The following is a 20,883-nucleotide window of genomic DNA, read 5'->3' on the forward strand; positions in this document are numbered from 1 at the left end:
CATCTTCAAGGAACGGAAATTAGTGTTTTAAAATATTAATTAAAACTTAAATTAAATTTCTTAAACTTAATTTTTATGCATTACCAGTAGAGAAACAATGTCTCTAGAATTATAAACAACATCATAACAAATTTACTCAAAGTTGATAGGACCATAAATCTTTCTTCTAATTAAGCATTTTTCACAAATAAAAGATTGCTGCGGATTAAACAGATACAGCTCCTTCACTTGTATTTTGCCCGATCAAGCTAAATACAGGTCATTGTTACCTGATAAATGACTTCAACAAAACGGCTTGGGAATTCTTAAATCTCACTGTGCTTTCCAAATCCTTACGTTTAAATCTCTCTGACACAAGTAGAGGCAATGGGAAAAAGCTGAAAATCACTGGACGTTGACTTACTCCCATTGCGACCTTTCTTTATGAAGTCATATGAAGAAACACCATGTAATCAGATACCCATTTTTCATATACTGGGGGAAGAGGAACAAAAGAGCAATGGAGGCTTGACCCAAGTTCTCAGAAAGTCATTATGTTAATGTACACATTACTAAGGTTGCTGAGACACATAAAACTTGCATACGGCATACATAAATTGCCTATATGAAGGAAGGGCAAATGTGTGTGGGATGTACACAACACAAATACAAATTAATCTGGCAATTTTGCAAAGCTAAACTTTAAGGAAAAAAAAAACAGATAAAATAAGATGCCTAAAGTTACAATCTTAAATTCATATTAGATATCCCTTCTAATTTTCAAAAATGCTTAGCCCTCAGCAGCTCTGTATACCCCAAGATCATGAAAAAAAACATCATATAACAATATGAGGGGAAAGGCTAAATGAGATTACCTTCTCTAAATGACAAAGCTATCTGCATTTAAGTGGCATGCAAATAGTAATTACATTGTGCATTTGCATAATAACCAATCCTTTTAAGACAAGGTGTCTCTTGTAGAAGCTTCACAATTATTAACTTCTTATCTTAAACTAACCCTCGGTTTACCTACAGAAGCTTTGTTAGTGCCGCTGTAACTTCCTGGGGCAAAACCCTAACTCTCATTACTGTAACTTATGCCTTGTAACTGGTCACTGAACTGAACAACTATGTACACACACATAACCTGTTAGTTGATACCTTACATATGTTAGACAGTGCTGAGTCATTACAGACTACATTTTTATATATGAAAACAAATGGATTTCTCATCTTAGATAGAGAAAGCTAAAATTTGATATGAACATTCTAAACCATGTTTTTCTCCCCCCCTTTTTAATATATAAAAAAAGTCAGTATTTTGACCCATATTTTTCATGCACCAGTTAACTAGAAAATTACAGAACCTGAAGAGCTCAGATAAAATTCATCAAGAGGATTAAAACAACGCATGCCTCCTCCCTCCAGTAGCGTGGGATGCTACTGGAATGTGAATTAAAGACTCTCAAGCCTTTGAAAAATGAGGACCCCTGAATTTTTAATTTTGTTAACTAATCATTAGAGAACTGGAAATTGCTGTGTTTCTGACTGTTTGATAGGTAGCTGCTTCCATAAAGCACATTTTTAATTTTGTAAGAGCTGGCCTGTTTCCCAGCAGCACATTGATTTGTGGGACCACTACTTACAGCACCTAGAGCATAATTAAATATTAAGTCCCTCCTTGATGTATGCAAAGTCTGACTAAGAGGATTAGTAGACACACTGAGGGTGCCTTTCACACATTTTCTGGTAACTGAACACTGCAATATCATTAAACTTATCTTTACTCAATAGAAATCTACATTCATCCTTTACAATATCTGCTGTCCCTTTTTGTACCAAGGAATGGTACAGGAAAAGAGGGATCCCCTAAAAGTATGTAAGAAATGTCAAGCAAGTAAGGATAAAGCAATCTGGAAGTAAGATAATGAATACATTTTTTTTTAATATTTGCAATTTAAAAGTTCATTTAAAAAAAAAACCCAAACCAACCACCTTTAACACATTCCTCTACAATCTAAAAATAGCATTCAATCCACAGTCCTTCCCCTCCCCCCCTTTTTTTAAATGTGATTTTTTTTTTTTTTTTTTTTTTACTACTTTGCTGGATGAGAAAGGATGACCAAATTAATAAAGGTGTAGTGATGCTAGAGAAATTGATACCTACAGACAAGGCAGACAGACTGACATAGCAGTCTGAGCACGTTTGAAAGATGTAATTCCTCATGTCTACTTTTTGACCCTGCTTCACCCAGGATTACCCAGCAACCTGATCAAACTTTTAAATTGTGCTTCAACATCCCCTCTGTAGAACGAGGTTGCTTTTGAAGGTCTTTGCACCTGAAGCATTAACTTGCATGAGAAACTTGCTTAATTAATGCTTGGCCAAAAGCTCATATACAAATCTCTCTCTTTGCTTTTCAGCAGCCTTGTAATTACTGAATTCTGCAGTGTTTTTCTTTCACTAACATACCATGAAGGATTGTGTACACACAGTTTTCAATATGCTATTTTACTATGCTATTTTCCCTGTTTGTTAATTCACAAAATAAGCAAACTTAATCATCAAATAAGGTCATCACTTGCTTTTTCTCATATCAACTTGTAGACTAGCATTTGATAACAGCTGGCTAGAAGAGAAAAAAAAGAAAAAAAGTCTAAGTAGTGGATCACTCATTTGTTTTCTTGGACATTTGTGAAGAACTCTGAATTTCAATGACTAGTACCTAACAGACCAACCAGTATGATTCTTCTGTCTAAATCACACATTAGTTACCTAGCACAAAATATTCAATGAAAACAAAGGGTTCTCATCTATCACATTTAGCTTAAATTGACATGAAAATTAGAGTAATTTTTAAATATGTTCCAACAGGACTCTTATAATTGCACTCTGTAGCAGGAATTGGGGTGAGAAAACAATGATTTTTATGTATGTACATATAAGCACAGCTTTCACTATTGCTAAGCATGAAAACTATTTCTGAACTTAGCTAAATAATAAATACTATAAACAGAGACTTTTATATTACAGTAGTGTATACACATTTTTATACAATTAGCCTGAAACGTTTGAGCTTATCTAGCACAGTACTTAAGCTTTTTACGACATTCCTTCTTGTACTACTTGCTTACTCATCAGCAAGAGCAGAGCACTGAAGTGATCAGCAACTCTGTGTTATGAGCAAATGGACTGCTGCTTATAGTCAGTACAAATTTCTTCCCTCACAAAAAGCAGGTATGTTTTCCCGCTTGAAACTAGGAGTATTCTAAAAATCCATCACTTCAGGAAACAGAAATTATGAATTGATTATATGGAGAGACCAAAACAGGCTGGAAGATTGGGCCAACAAGAATCACACGAGGTTTAACAGCTGTGCTGCACCTGGGACAGCACGAGTGGGACAGGGGGACAGCCAGGCTGGGGAGCAGCTCTGCTGAGAGGGCCCTGGGGGTCCTGGTAGGCAGCGAGCTAAACGTGAATCAGCAGCACATGCCATGCATTCAATTAATCCTAAAACATCACGAGACAAAAAAAAAATGGACGTGAGTTTCATGTTGTAAAGTTATATACATTTTGACTTACCAGATTATGGGAGAAAATAAAAGTGATCTTATCTTACACATTTCTCAAACAAGTGTAATGAGTCTCACAAGGTTTCTGTCAAATACAGGTTCTTTTTGTCTTCTACAGACATGGCTAAAAGCTATTATCTACTTGTAACTTTTTTCTTAAAACATACTCTAGTTGAATCTTTTAGACTCAAAATGCTTTTGGATTGGAAAGCGGGTCACAGGCAACACAAATATTGACAAAGGACTGAACTGAAGATGAAGAATCCAATCACAGACATCTGAAGAGCAGTTGAGGAGTTAAGTGCTGGTATTACTGTGAATGCAAGAGAAAAAGTAATTTCTAAAGAAAGCAAGAGATAAGCATTTTCTTTTTAAGATTTTTATTAGCATTATTCCCTTGGATGATCTTAGCACACTGAGTCAAAACTGAGATATTGCTTTTGTTTTATATGAATATAAAATGGTTTTGTGCATAGAATTTTTGAGGAGCTGTTAGAAATATTCTATTTTAGTTCCATAAGGTCTTGGCAAGGGGGAGGGAGACATTTAGAAAATGGACGAAAAGTAACTCTGTTCTGAACAATTCTACATGCAGCAAGTGATACTCATACGATTTCAAAATGGCACAAGCTTCAAAGACAAGACTACTTCCTCCTGTTAAGCCTTTAGTATATTTTCATTGTACTTAGAAATGCAGAACCCCTAAAAATATGTACGTTGATATTACGCACTTCACCAAAATGAGTCATGAAATAAAGCAGTTAAAATATTAATGAATAAACAACAAGAGCCTTTTTGTATACATGGAATTTTTAATATTCTACTTGCCAAACTCGAACGTTTTCACTCCTGAGAACATTCACTAGATGATCCTTATTAGTCTTAGATCAACTTCTACATATACTTACAAAATGAAAGTTAGGCATTTTGTCACCCTTTAATTCAGAAGGAAAGTTTATCTGTTTTAGACTTGAAAACTTGAAGCGCTCTGTCTTTCTTAGTTGGAAACAAATAAATAGCTAAGAGTACCTTCTTTCACCAATGATTTTACCTTATTTTTTTCCTGACTTTACACTGAAGAAGACCTAAAACTATCACTTGGGCAGTCAAAGGTATGAATTGTTTTTAAGCAACTACTGTCTTTCAGTTGTTAGGTGCTGCATCTTAAGAGACAATGGCAGACTAACTATGATCGAATGCATTCCCTATCAATCAAGTCTTTCCATCTGAGTATGTCCTTAATGTTTCTACTACACGTTCATGGAATAATACTGAAAGACCCCAGGAAAAAAGAGACAGTGGCCAGTAATCCTCATTCTAATTCTGACTATAATGTCACACCAAGCAGAAGATAAAGAGGGAAGGTAAAATTGACAGAAAAATGGTCAGAAAAGAAAGCATATACAAAAACTTCAAAGTCAATGCTTGACGTGGAAAAAAATCATTAGTGTTTAATCAAGTTCGGTATTACGTACTCCTGATCCCAAACAAAAGCTGAGGAGTCCCTAACTTTACATAACTTTGTTTTTCAAAGAATCATAATGTATTAGAAACCTGATTCAAAATGAACGTAGGATTAGTTCCCATACCAACAGGATGCATCACAACCACATATTGCAGACCAGCATTTAATCATATAATCCTTGCATAAACCAGTCTTATGCTATCATTTACAGCAATTAATATTAATACCTTTGTTTCAGGCCAGCAAGCTCTGAGAACAGCTTGCGTTCTGAAGTACACAAGCAGCTTGCTATCCTCATCACTGAGATGGAAGGCTTGCTCCAGAATTTGCAATACTCTGATGCGAGGCTTCACTGCTAAAGAGTCATCACCACAGAAAGGTCTCAACCACTCCAGAAGGTCATCTGAAGAAACTACTTTCTCCCTGTAATTAAACAATACTGTGTTAAACAGTCTTTGGTAATCCTAATGAAAGTGCTACATGTATTTTCAAAGCTGTTAACAAGTGCATTCAATACATAACAAACACATAACACTGGAAATGGAAGAGCTCACCTCTGTGAGACTGCAGAGAAACCAGCCCTTGTAAATCAGGTGCCTAAAGCTAAGTGGTGTAAGAACTTTTTTTGAACTTCAAATAACCATGTAATATCATAGAAATCCATCTATACAGTTACATATTCTCCCACATACTACCTTGACTGCCAATTGTATTGTAATGGTGCTGGATTTCAGCATCTGAAAATCCAAGTCTTTTTATGGTGTCTGGTCCTGACTGATGCCTGTACTTCCACGCCACCTGACTTTATGGAAAAACAGCTTGACTGCTTGCATTTTAAGTATTACATTTTTATATCTGATGCTTATTCATATTGCCCTATATTCTCTTTCTTTCCTTGCAAGTCCCTGCTTTATACTCCACATACACAAATTAGTTTCTCCTGATTGTAGCTCTAGCCATTTCTTTTTTTTTTCTGTACCATCTCTAGCCAGCTTGATTATTACTTGTTCTAGTAGGATAATGATTGCAGACTGCCTATAATCCCTAGAAAGAAAAAAAGAGATGTTAAAAAACCCTAAGTTTTTGGGTTTTCCTGAATTTGGCTAATTAGAAAAACTCTTAATTAAATCATTTGATTCCAAAAGGGTATTATATTGAATGCATTCTAACTGTATGAAAGCATTTACAGTACACAGATTACCATGAACTCACCAACCAGCTAGCAGTTGCAGACAGAATAATCTGTTATGTCCCTTACAGGCTATAAACTAGCATTTAACAAATCAGTAAATGCTATTCTGCTATCTTTCAGCAATATTTAAAACTAAAGCTAATTTTTTTTTTCTTAAAAAAAAAAAAAATCAAGAAAGTGGTTCCAGGTGGAGTGTGATTTATAGCTAATGTTCCCTTATTTGTCTTAACAAGACAGACAGGAAAGTAATATCAGACAGAAAACACCAATTTAACCTATCTTGCAGCTCTGAAATAATAAACATTGACAGCTTAGGTTTTCATATTACAAGGATTTCAATTTTACTTAGTATTTATATCATCTGAATGATGCTGTTAGCTCAGAACTTCAGCTAAATTAGACATGCCTCTGCTGAACAGGTAGCATTCAAACTGTAAATTAAAAGTCTGGGAATTAAGAGGACCTGCTGGAATATTTCAAGAGTTTTGTAGAGCTCACACTTGATGTTTATATATGTTTTCCTGAGTGAAGGATTTATATTTTGTAAATTGAATAGCTGAGGTTTAAGGCAATAAATAAGAACAAGTATTTAAATGTATGTAAACCATCTCTTGTAATCACAATGACTTTCACTCCAGCTTATTGTTTCAGCAGTTAAATGTTGATGAAGTATACAAATAAAAGACTCCAGAAAGTGCATCTTAAACAGTACTGACTCTCCCATTCTACCTTAGAATATTGCAAATGAGATTTACTGTAGATTTTGACATCAATTCAGTCTACTTCAGTATCCAATATTTAACTAATTTAATGTCAGTGGAGAAGCCTCCACACAATAGTGTAATTGTTTTTTGTGCAGCTACCAGAGAGTATGGGGTTTTATTATTATTATCATACATGAGTTCTCAGTTTGTACGTCTGGAAAGAAAACTGGTTTGGTGGTTTGTTTTTTTTTTCCTTCCCTGTCTTTACTAGAAATGCAATGCAAAATGTCAGTGAGACATACAGACCATTATGTGACCTGAAATAAGGATATCCCCAAAAGAGGAGAAAAAAAAAAAATTGGTGAAGCATCATACAGTGTTTGTCAAATTGTTTCTAAACTATACCCTACAAATATTGACAAATTTAGATATCTAAATTCAGATATCTGAAAGTGAGTCATTATTACTTGTAATTTATCTACTAAACTGAAACAAAAGCAGTGAAGTACTCCTGGTAGATATACAATCTGCAGTAGTCACAGCAGAAAAAACATTTTCTCAAATCACCGTAACACAGTTATCTAAATTTTAGGTTCAGTGACTTGCTTTCTTCCAAATGATCAAGTAAAGGCTTCTGTCCGGGCTCAGATTTTGGATCTGATAAAAGATAGCCTGTTTCAGAATAGTGTCTTAGAAAATTAAGTGCAAACCCATTATATATATCCATGGAGAAAAATCATCCATATTCAGTATCGTACCTTCAATGCTTTCATGAGAAGTATCTTTCAAAGCCTTAACCAAAGAATCCATACAGGAAGTTCTTACCCTTTCTCAACACTTGCATGCACTGCAGAAACGATGCCTTCTAGGATTCCAAGTGGATCTTTCACTGATGTAGATGAGCCACCATCTCCACTGTTAAGGGAAGACATAAAATTACCATTAAAATGGTCCTTAACATCATATCTAACTCTATCCACCTGTAGGATTTACATGAATTGTTCAATTATTACAGCAATTTTCCACTTTCCCTGCTTAACTGGTACCTTTATTTTTATGTTGAAGTAATGCGAGGAGCAACAAGAAAAGAGTGGGAAAGAGAAATACTAAAATACTGAAGTGAAGCTTGGAAGAATAAAAATTTAGCATTTCTAACACAGATTAGGTCAGCAAAATACACATATGTAATCTCATTACCTTAAAGATCTCATCAATATCGACTAAACAGATTAAAGGTCACACATAAATGTCACCATCTTTTCTTTTCAAATATCATCTTGCAGTATCACTATTGGTTTAAACCAACTTGACTGTAACCTGAGTCAACAGAATCCTATCTGCTGATTCAGCAGATTTCTCCCTCCCCGATCTCTAGGCTTCATTTTCAGTTGGATCAACCAAGTTCATGATTACCAGAACCAACAAAATTAAGAAGCAGGGAATATGTGGTCAAGAACAGCATGTGGGAAAGGGGAGGGTCAAGCCACCCATGAAACGGCATCCACTAAGCATGTGTAGGAATAGAAAAATGTGAATCACTCTGCCCATCAGACCTTCCAGTTACAACAGAGTGTTCTTCCTGTGCTGGTTTTGGCTGGGGTAAGAGTTAATTTTCCTCATAGTAGCTAGTATGGGGCTATGTTTTGGATTTGTGCTGAAAACAGTGTTGATAATACACAGGGATGTTTTAGTTACTGCTGAGCAGTGCTTACACAGAGTCAAGGCCTTTTCTGCTTCTCACCCCACCCCACCAGCGAGTAGGCTGGGGGTGCACAAGAAGTTGGGAGGGGACACAGCCGGGACAGCTGACCCCAACTGACCAAGGGGATATGCCATACCATATGATGTCATGCTCAGCAATATAAAGCGGGGGGAAGAAGGAGGAAGCGGGGGACGTTCAGAGTTACGGTGTTTGTCTTCCCAAGTAACTGTTACACGTGATGGAGCCCTGCTTTCCTGGAGATGGCTGAACACCTGCCTGCCGATGGGAAGTAGTGAATGAATTCCTTGTTTTGCTTTGCTTGCATATAGCTTTTGCTTTACCTATTAAACTGTCTTTATCTCAACCCATGAGCTTTCCTACTTTTACCCTTCCAATTCTCTCCCTCATCCCACCGGGGGGAAGTGAACGAGCGGCTGTGTGGGGCTTAGTTGTTGGCTGGGGTTAAACTACGACACTTCCACGGGTCAAAAGGTAGTAAATATTGGAAAAAACATCAGTCTGGTAGGGAAAAAAAGCTTCACTCATAATGCAATGAAAGTGACATTTTCTGCTAAGATTTTCAGCAAAACAAACCTAAGATGTGACTTGGCGCTGAAAGAGGGAGGGATTTTGCACTGGTACTCCAATAAAGCACACAGTGTCCCTTCATGGAAACCACTGCAGTGGCAATGATGCCTGGATGAACTAGAAAAACAGAAGTTTTGCCCATCTTAGAGCTTGTCAATGCTGCCTTAAAGAAAGAGAAAGAAAGGCAATTAGTTCCAAAGTTAGCTTACTAAAGATGACTCAAAACCCCAGAGATAAAAGTGTATTTTCTCTACAGTTCATCAGCATATCAAAGCTCTTCTGCTACTAAAAATGTCAGCCTCTTCCTATATGATCTCTTAAGAAGAATGAATAAATGTCCAGACTACCCTGACTGTTCTGTCTATAGCCAAAATACCCTGTATAGCTGATAGTAATGTGTAAAAATAACTGCAATATTTCACAATTTTTTTGTCAAGCGTTATGAGAGTGTTTATAATTGTCATTTATTACTTCAGTAAGATAAATATATTGCCTAAAAAATGATTATACTATACGGCATAGAAACCTGAATTTTTATAACCTTTAATGTCTTCCTGCATTCAGAACTTTCAACTTTTCTATTTTTATTTTTATCTTAATAGGTGATCAGCACTTCAGTGAACAACACTGAATTTAAAATCAACATGTGTCTCCACTCAGAACAGATGCAAGATAATTTGTTGCATGATGAAACCTTAGTATATTCATTTTATATTGCCATAGTGCACTAATAAACTCAAAGGAGTAGAAAGCTTGTAACACCAGCCATTTTTCTCAAAAATACTGTTACATATGACTATGACAGAAATGCCATTCTTAATACCAATACTATCATATGGCAGCTAAAAAAATTTTTAAAAAGTGAAGTTTTGTATATTTTCCTAAACATCTTCAGAATATTTGGAAACAATCAAATTATAATTTATAGTACAGAAATATCCAGGATTTTAGACTCCCAAAGAGACATAATGTGTGTCCAAAAGATAAAATCTATTTTCACCAAAAAAACAGATAAAAAATTTCAGTCTCAAAAAAAAAAAAAAAAAAAAGGTGTATTTTTCACAGAAAAGGAGACACAACAGAATTGAATGCTCTGTTAAGCGGGGGAAAAAAATTACATTTAGAGTACCCCAGTACTGCAGAAGTGTGGAAGTGGTAAAAAGAACAGCAGTATTAAAGTAATCATTTTACGCAAGCAGCTACATGCATTAGGAGATGGTTTCAAATCTGTTTTAAAATAAACAAGCTAAGAAAATTTAAGATAAGTTCCCAGAGTGAAGACAGATATAAGCCACTTCATTAATGTTCTGTTTACAGGCCAGATTTAAATTTTCCTGTATTATGTTTTTTTGTGTTTTTTTCAGTTAAGTTTGTAATAAAAAGACATCAACAAAGGGCATTAACATGGCATATCTAAAGAAAACTAGAATACTTATAAAGCTTGCATACTAAGAAGAGAATGATGATTGAAATAGAAAAGGACATTTGCAGCCTTTCAGTACTTAAAGGGGGCTTATAAGAAAGATGGGGACAAACTTAGTAGGGCCTGTTGCAGTAGGACAAGGGGTAATGGTTTTAAACTAGAAGAGGGCAGATTTAGACTAGATATAAGGAAGACATTTTTTATGATGAGGGTGGTGAAACACTGGAACGGGTTGCCCAGAGAGGTGGTAGATGCCCCATCCCTGGAAACATTCAAGGTCAGGTTGGACGGGGCTCTGAGCAACCCGATCTAGTGGAAGATGTCCCTGCTCATTGCAGGGGGGTTGGACTAGATGACCTTTAAAGGTCCCTTCCAACCCAAAATATTCTATGATTCTATGGCCTACAGGAACAGCGATCTTATAGCTCTACTTACCCTAAATTATCTTCAGTGTACACAAGCAACTTCCATATCAAAGGAGACTGACGAGCAAACCTTATATGTTGGGTGCCCTCAATTTGGGAGGTTCGTTCTGAACAGTCCTAGCATTTGCTCTTCAAAAACCCTTCATCACTCTAATTAGAAATGAAAGCCGTTAGCTTCTATTGCGACCAGGCTCTGAGCACCTCAAAAAAACTCGGGTCAAAAGAAACAGATAGGCAAAAGTTAATGGGCATTTCTGAAAACAGAAAATCACTGTCTCAGACAATACATCTGTGAAGCCAGTTCTCAAGTACAATAGATGTATGAACATTTACAGAAAGCTTCGAGTTTGTCACACACAGACAGGTACTATTCTACTAAGCAGGAGGAAAGGAGAAAAAGGGTGAATCTAACCAGTAAGTTACAGTTATCTAGAATAAGAAAGTATTTTAAAAAGAAATCTAGAAAGATTGAAAGCTAGCATTTTTTTTAAGCTTAATATTGCCTTTACTGCCGAATGGTTAGAGAAACTAAAAGGAGACAAATGAGACAAATAATCATGTCAAGTTTCCACAGATTGCTGCCTTGTTCTTTTCTTAATAATTAATGATTAAAAATAAGCAGCTACTAACAGAAACAAATATAATTAATGAAGGATTAGTCTTCCACACAGATTATATGCTATTTTATGCATGTTTTAAACAACAGAACAGGATTCAGTGTTCCCCTCAAAACTCCTAGGTATGAACTTGGTGTAATTACACTGATAAAGCTTATTTTGATTTCAATTCAGCTTCAGAAAAAGTAATGCATATTTAACCAAGTTCCTCAAACACAATAAAGTACAAAGAATGCTTGAAAGGAGAATAAATTCACTTCCTCTAAATCTTTTAACCTAATTACAGTATTAATTGAAAATACTTGATATCGTCTTAATTCTCCACCCTTATTTTCCTCTTTCTGTTTGTGTTTCCTCTAAATATCAGGAAAATATATTATTGGTGTGGACATTGAAAGCTGGAGAAATAAGTCAAACCACCGTTTCCATCAGAAATACCATGAAATTATGATATCCAAGTTACAAAATTACTCTGTATGACCCCTGCTCAAGTGAGATGAGACAGTAAAAAAATCTGGGTTTTTTTTTTCTTCTAAGTTAGCTACTCAGTGTAATAAAGCTGGTTTTACCTTCTTCACAAAACACTGGCCACTAAATAAGAACTCAAAATTTCACCAAACCTTTCCTGCTCACTGCCTAGTGAATACTTCCAAAATTTCAAGAAATGCTACATCCATCTGGACACCTAAGACAAGAAATTTAGGAGCTGCAAATGAAGGAGGCCATAATGTCTTCAACAGACAAACTGTCTTCCTTGACTAACCAACCACGAACATGCCTACAGTCATGCATCATGGAAAGTCTTCAGTGTATCATGTGAGTGATCTCAGGTAATGGATTAAATTGAATCTTAGATAAGTCTAATCAGACTACCATCATTACCAAAATCTTTTGGTTTTTTTTTCCAGAAGTTCATGATTTCTACTGAGGCGGCAACTGAGTTTTATTTATAGTAGCTGTTTCCATAGGCAAACAAGGAAGTGACCAATACATATGTCGTATAAAGTATGCAGATATGCTCTGCTGGAGAGATTTTATACATACCAATGCAAGAGTTTCTACTTTGAATTTTGTGTGCCAGAACTACACAGTCAAGGGAGATTAAATTAGTTAACAGAACTGGGCAATACTGCTCTTGAAATTACAATACAGGTACTTAATATTAGGCAAATAACTGTATGCTATATTTAACAAGAAGTCTGTTTCTGAGAAGGTGTCAGAGTTTTTAAGCCTGTGGTATTGTACGCTGTTGAAAAATGAAGCCAAAAAGTAACTTAATCTTCCATAAAGGCAATACTTTTTAGAAGGTTCTTCTGCAATAGTCAGTAAATATATAATTTTCAGTAAATATATATCTAATAATGAAAGATATTTTACTGCATTTGAAGGGCGGTTGTAGTTATGAAACTGCAAGAAAGGATGCATATTTTCATTCACAGAAGTGGTGGACTGATGCTTAACTTTCAGGCAAATCACCGACACTACCATAATTTTTCACATCCATACAGGCCTGTTTCACTTATGGTTACAGTACCTTAATTACATTCCCTGTCATCGCAGCTACAGAAAAATCCACATTCAGTGTTATAACCTTACAACTGCTACTTTGAAGGTTAATTGTCAAAGAAGGAATTTTCCAACATGATCTCTTTCAAAATTACTGTATAAAATAACCACACTGTATAACATATCAAAGCTCCAATAAACAAACCTGTCGAGTTTTCCCTTGAAATGCTGCATTTATTGAATAGTAGTTTGTCATTCCAGGTACACAGGCAAGACTATTTCTTTAATTGCAGTTTTTGCCCATTAACCCTGAAATGCAAGTATTGCACAAAAAGTGGTTATTATGTTTTGTGTTATGGTCTAGCTTGAAAGCTAACATCTGAGCGTAGGCTAGAGATGCATCCAGTTTTATTCACAGCAACAACATTAATACCAGCACGCTTAAGAGATGCCAAGCAACAACCTTTCTTTTAATTGCTCCCTATTTTTAGAGTGATGCTACTTTATAATATTATCCTCTTACTGAATTTCATAACAGGGAGGATATTATTTCAAGTATTTTCTATTTTATTTTATGCTAGATTTTTACTTCATGCTTTTTATCGTTGTAGTAGACAAACTTCCCATAGGTCACTATCTGTTCATTTATCATGAATGACACGATTATCATGAATGAAATGATCTTCCCCTTCCCCTCAAAGAAAAGAAAAACAAACAAACAAACCAACCAACCACCAAGATTTCTACTGATCACATTAGGCCACGTCACACACCAAATGAGTTCATCTGAAGCCTCCAACTAATTCTCCCATCTTTGCCGCTACAGTTTTCTCTACTGGAGAGACACGCATTCCCTTCTTTTCTGGAAAGTGCTGCGTAGGAATTACTAGTCATGGGCTCTGCCCCAGAACTTTACATCAACTTGCAGACATTCCAGCCTTGCAATACATATAAAGAACAAATAATTCAGTTCACAGAAAAATGTTGATAAGAAGCAGAGTAAAAAGGAGAATTTTGATAGGTTTCTCATACTCTGCATGTTAATGAGGCTCATTATAGTTGAAATAACTGGACTTTGTGAGATTTATATCCAGATGCATCACACTGTTACATTCCAGTGAGAAACAGCAGGACAGTGATTACATAAAGCCAAATTATTCTTCAAATGGACAAACCCAGACAAGAAAGACAATATTACTTATGTTGCTGTGCAAAAGCTCTACCATCATTGAGGATATTATGAACACTCTTAAACTGAGTGACAGGAGAAATCAATTTTCTGCCAAAGAGGACTGCAGACACTTTGACAGGCTGCCGCCTTTTCATCTGTGGCACTTCAATCTGCTGTAATGCACACACACATGCTGAAGAAAAGGTAGAGCCGTAGATTATTTTCCGTGTTAGACTTGTTTGTCTGTTTCTGGTATGTGCATTCAGCTCATCCTGCCCACATAGTTTTTCTGCATGCAGAAGAACAAGATAAATTCTCAAAGTTTTATCTATCTAAACTGGTCTTAGAAGTGATAAACAGTGTCTAGCAGCCATCTAACAATGGAATATTCTTTCATACTTGTTGCATGTACCTCTTCGGAACAGAAATACTTCAGAAGAGAGTTTTGTATGAATAGTTAAATGAAAAGTATCTGTTCATTTATCATGGATGATATAAAATTATCTTCTCCCACCCCCCAAAAAAACAGGAGAAAGAAAATATTTCTACTGAAACCACTAGGTTACAGATACAGTGGTATTTCATTTGGAATATTCAATACATCAAAGACCCAGCCAGGAAGAGGCAACAGGTAGCACTCAGCAACATTAAATCCAAGAGAGCTTCCTCAAATAAAAAAAATCCCTGATGAACTAATTTCACTTGACTGCAGAAAAAAAAAGCCAAAATGAATACTTTTACGCTGCTCTGAAGGAGAAAGAGCATCATGGACAGAAGGATTCTTAAGAGCTCATTGATATTCTATCAACGATGGGGAAAAAAAAAAATCTCGGGCTCTCTTCATCCTGGGAACACAAATACTGACAGGGATGTAGATGTAAAATCCCAGAACTTCATTCTCTGCTTGCTGTCTTGAGAATTTCACATCTTAGCTCTAGTTCAACAGCAATGGGGACTGAGCGTGCTCTTTGGTTAAGTTATTCCGACAGAGAACATCATGACAGACACACAGATTCCATCGCACTAAGGCATGGGTCAGAATGTTGCTAATTCCTTGGTAGGAAAGAAGACGGGTTGCTCTTATCTGGCTACAAAAATTCGTGGACTTCCACATATCCTCAAGCTTGTTAAAGAACAACGGCACCTTCACAGACTCATTCAACCCTAACAAATCATTTTCAATGTACACTTGCCTCATGGATTGTCATTTGAGCCCCCAAACCACATCCCCTATCACTTCACCACCCTAATAAATATCTTCAGTTTCGCTGTGGCAGGAAAAAGGTTGAACCTTAAAGGACACGCTGAAGGCTCACATTACATGCTGAAGGAATTTTATAATCACTACGGCTACGAAAGCGGCCAAATCCCTTACCAAATCTTAACAGAGGGTGTTACAAATGGCAAGCTGAGCTAGAACTGAGCATCAAACAAAATCAGGTAAAAGCACCTTATTTCACTGAAAGGCTTTTCAAACAGTGTGCTTAGCTTTCCCTCACCTGTGTCCACATCCTCACCACGTCTGTAAACATGTCCACAAGCAGGTATTTTTAACAGTTCTATATTCCCAGAGATGACTACATTCTCCCAAATGCCAGACAAACTAAAACAGTTTCAGCCTCAAACTTGTGAAGAAAAGCCGTGTCCCTTCTGGGCTATAAGACATGAAGTACAGAGGCTGCAGCTAATCAAACAGGCAGGACTTCAATGCAGGACTCTTCTCTCCTACCTTGTCCAAGACGTGACTAGTACTGAAGAAACACACCATGGCTACAGTAGTTTTAGACTGTTTCTCACAAGTGTTAGAACTGTAATTTGGAAGCAAGACTATAAAGATAAAGAATATATTCAACTAAAACATCATCATACTGAAGTTAATGCAAACTTTAAACTCACTGTTAACAAGATGAAGATGGTCAGCATCAACTGTATTTCATGTTCCTTTGTATCATCCAGGTCTTGCCCAGATCTCAACAGAATTATTCAGGGATGTGTAAGTATAAACTGTGTGGAAGCTAGTTACTTTGCATTTTCTGTTCTCCTATCCTACTTCTCCATAATTTTAAAGTAAGAGATGAATCAGTTTGCAGGGGTTGCATAAACAGGTTGGTTATTTGGTTTGTGTCATGCCATGGAAAAAACAATTGCTGAGGTTTGGGGCTGTGAATCCCAGAAAAAGATGGAGCCGAAGCCTTGCTTCTGGTACAGTGTGCGGGATTGCTCATAGTACGATGGCACTAGTAAGACCAAGAAACAGTAACAATGACAACACTGAAAGAGTTGAGCAAAACAATCCCCTTCCTCACATTAGAAACCTGTTTCTCTCCAAGAAGTTAACAGGTTGGGGTTTTTTTAGGGTATCGTTGCTTTTAAGTGCTGTAGAAAGCATAAAGCACTCACACTTGCTGTTTAATTTGCAGGTAGGCTATGACACAAAGGGAGATGGAAGAAGAAGAGCAAAAACTCTAAGGAGCACTCTTTACAAGAACAAAGAAGAAAAATGTATAGCCTATATTTTAATGACAGATAAACACATTTTTCAAAACCTTGCAAATAAAACACAAACCAACCAACCCACCCACCCAAAAAACAGTGCCCAGAAATACCCCAGCAAGTTATTCCAAAGATGGAAATTGTACTTCTGCCTGTAGGACTAGCTGTTGTGGCAACAGCCATTGCTAGGCCTCTAATGCCCAAATACTTGCATGAGGTACCCATCATTTCCAACAAACATGCCTTTTGACTCTGTTTAAGAGGGAAGAATTATGTGCAATTGTAAATTTGCCAAAAATCCACAAGTGCACACACACAGAGCAACTAAGCACCATGCAGCTGTTTCCCCCTCCCCATGGGGTGAGAAGGAGGAAAGGAAAAAAAAAAAAAGTAAAACTCGTGGGTTGAGATAAGAACAGTTTAATAACTAAAGTAAAATATAATACTAACAATAGTAATAATGAAATATAATAATAATAGTAATGAAAAGGAATATAACAAAAAAGGCGGGGGGGGGGGGGGGGGGGAGAAAGAAACCAGTGATGCACAATGCAGTTGCTCACCACCCTGCTGACCGATGGCCAGTTAGTTCCCGAGCCGCGATCCGTGCCGCCCGGCCAACTCCCCCCAGTTTATATACTGGGCATGACGTTCCATGGTATGGAATACCCCTTTGGCTAGTTCAGGTCAGCTGCCCCGGCTCTGCTCCCTCCCAGCTTCTTGCACGCCTGCTTGCTGGCAGAGCACGGGAAACTGAAAAGTCCTTGGCTTAAGATAAGCGCTACTTAGCAACAACTAAAACATCAGCGTGTTATCAACATCATTCTCACACTAAATCCAAAACCCAGCACTGTACCAGCTACTAAAAAGAAAGTTAACTCTGTCCCAGCCGAAACCAGGACACGGAACAATATTGTAAAGCTAACGTTTTTTAACTGAAAAGCACCCTCCAGTGAACAGGATGAGTTCTGTGGCTTGCTTTGTTCAGATTGCCCAGGCTTCCCAAACTCAGAAAAATATAACTGTCTTATCTGAATATGAAATTATAGGTAAACAGGAGTATAAACGATCCAAGAACTCTTTTCCTGTTACTGCCCAATTTTCTGCAAAATCCAGACATTCAAAGCAAACAAGTACTCACTACATAAAAAACCAACCAGCCAACCAACCAACCCACTCCAACCAACCAAAAAAAAACCCCCAAAACCCAGAAGAAAGATTTTTGGGCTTAACTGTGCAGTGTACTTACCTTAAAATACATACAATTTTTTTAATAGAACACTGGACAATATCCTTGGGAGAAAGACCTAGATCTCCAACAGCAACTTGTAACAACTGTTGTATCATGTCCAGGGGCTGACCATCTATACACATAGCTACTGCTTGGTCATGGATTTTTTCTTTCTCTGACCTTGACAAATCATATAAATAGCCATACTTCTGTAGTGTATCCTGTGAACAGATAATTTTTTAACACGAATGAGTGTACTCTTTATTTACAGGGCTGTATCATTCAGTTTTTCCTTCTACCAAGATTTAATATATACTACGAAAAAGAAAAGACTGATGGAAGTGAATTTTCAAAAACCAGGTCAACAAAAACAAAAGTACAAAACATTAATAAAATATGACAGAAGATTGATGTCCATCATTGCTAGTCATGGTAACACTCAAAACAAGCACCTGATCAGTAATCATTACCTGTTCGCTGTTTTTCAAGTAAGTGATAAAACTATGAGTGAGTGTTTCCAGATGAGCAAGAGATTGCTGCAAGTGATTCAGAGTTTCTTCATAAGCAACACAGGGATTCTCAGCATCTTCCATGTCATTCTCAGAAGTTTTTCTTCTTGATTTCTCAGAAAGATGTTTGACTGTCTTAATAGCCTTCTTAGTCACTTTTATCCTGGCTTCAACTGGCAGCTGAAAAACATTACTCGATATTTAAACATTCATCATCTGTACACTACTATTTGTATTACAGCAGTCCTAGAGGTCAGGTGGCTCCACTGCTCTACAGCACAGCATAAAACTGAATGAAGTGTTTTATGAGAAACAACTTTATTTCTTATTAGTCATTTATTTAAAAAGGATCAGTATTCCATTACTTTCTTCTGTTGTCCTTCCTTTTACTGATGTTGAATCTGGCTCATTTTAAACTTCATATCAAACTTCTTTTCCCTAATAATATTTATGATTTTTGTAGACTGCCACCTTATAATCTTTGGGTTTTAATTCTGCATTGAGAGATGTCTGGGGATCGTTTTACAAGATTAACTGACAATCCCAAATGCTGAAAATTAACTTAAGGTTAGTTTTGTCAGGTTTAGATCACTGTTTAAAATATATCCCTAAGACCATAAATCATAAGCAAAAAAACAGTAGGGTTTTTTAAATCAATCTATTTAAAGCACAAGTTATACAAAACAGCAAGCTACTATTCTGAAAGACCTGTACAACTAGATGTATCTAGCCATTAAACTGAAACAAGGAAGTCTGGGGTGTTTTTTTTCCCCATTATATTTCTCATAGAGTTTGAATTTTTAAATGGAGTCATACATACGCTGAATGAAATTTTCCCCTACCGCTCCATCTAGCATGAAAGGGTCATTCCAGTGTGTCAGAATGGAATTTAGGACTTCAGAATGGAGCCTGGGCAATGATCACAGATTTCCAAGCTTCCATAAACCAAGAGTATGTTGCAAAAGGATATAGATGGAAATACTCTTTATACAGACAGTACTTGCAGCAAACTGTCGTGCTTTTAAGTCAGGAAAGACACAGCTTCAGCTATAAGTCCACAACAAAGTCTCAAATATAATTTTAAAAATTCATGTACAATTTGTTAGTTTATAACTTCAAGTACAGTTTTAAGGATGCTTGCAATATACTTTCTAATGGGTGGGGGTCTCCTCCGCCTAAACCCATAACATTACGTACTTTTAACATGAGGTGTTTTAGTTACTGAAATACTGGACAAAGACATACAAACAATTTTAATTTTCAAGTTGAAATACACAAGAAATAGAAAACAAAGCTTGAATCTGTATGACACATGGAATAGGAAAGAGGCTGAATTACCACAGAAAGAGGAAAATTAAACTGCTATAGCATTGTTCGTAAGAAAGTCAAATTGATGTTTACATCGTGAATTAAGCTATCTACTTGTCAAGCCATAGAAAGCTTGATAGGATTAGTTAGCAGAAAGTTTTACAGCTTATATACTTCCCCCCTTCCCCCTGCCCCAAAAACACAGTGAAAGATGTATGGTTTACTCCTGTTTTTTCGTGCTGTTGCTGCAAACCACAGTAATGGTCTACTGGACATTTTTAATGATAAAAGCAAAATGGGTGGACTTTATTGTAAGAGCTAAGAAAACTTGCCAGTATTAACAGGGTTATTACAAAGGGTATTTTACCATTCAGTTCCAAATGCAACTCAGTTCCATTCCCATCAAAAGTAATTAAGTATGATTTTGTTACTTTGAACAAGGTCTCGACACCAGGTTTTACTATAAGCAAGGAAAAGGTGATACTCTTCACATCACATTAAAATTTAATGACCGCAGATGGATTTACATACCCATTTTGTAAACAAGATAAAAGATGAAAACAGCTACATATTTCATTTTTCCCCTTCTACTGTACATTCTAATGTTCAAAATGCAATTAAGAGAGACGCAAAAGGCAAACAATTTAAGTATTTCATCTAACTTATATCCTAGGGAACAGTGTGAATATACTGCCAGTTTAGAAGTCATGATGCCATAAGCACATACAGAATAAAGCATTAAAAAAATAAAAAGAATACAGGTTCTTCCCAAGACTATTTTAATTTTGTATTCATATTTGCATAGTGCCAAAATGCAGCACTACCAACATATCATTTCTCTGGTTATTTTATTCCAAAACATGAATCACTATCCTCCATACTTCTAGTCAGCTTCAGTAATGAGATTTGGTATCATAACCTGTGATAAAAAAAGTAGCTTAGGGGCTAGTTCAATCTTTGTTTGCATGTGAAGTGAAGTTTTCTTTTTAAAAAG

At 36.4% G+C, this 20,883-nt stretch overlaps 1 protein-coding gene across 1 annotated transcript in view; it reads right to left on the reverse strand.

Annotated features, from left to right (window-relative positions):
- NBAS (NBAS subunit of NRZ tethering complex) overlaps nt 1–20,883 on the reverse strand; it is a 193,880-nt gene that overhangs the window by 39,842 nt on the left and 133,155 nt on the right. The window contains exons 45-48 of the mRNA XM_050893361.1: nt 18,543–18,761; nt 18,091–18,293; nt 7,742–7,831; nt 5,248–5,443 (exon numbers count right to left, since the gene is read on the reverse strand). Of these exons, the coding sequence (XP_050749318.1) occupies nt 5,248–5,443; nt 7,742–7,831; nt 18,091–18,293; nt 18,543–18,761 (708 nt within the window). The remainder of the gene's footprint in view (nt 1–5,247; nt 5,444–7,741; nt 7,832–18,090; nt 18,294–18,542; nt 18,762–20,883) is intronic.

This window comes from Gymnogyps californianus, chromosome 3, assembly GCF_018139145.2.
Source record: "Gymnogyps californianus isolate 813 chromosome 3, ASM1813914v2, whole genome shotgun sequence".
Taxonomy (NCBI): Eukaryota; Metazoa; Chordata; class Aves; order Accipitriformes; family Cathartidae; genus Gymnogyps; species Gymnogyps californianus.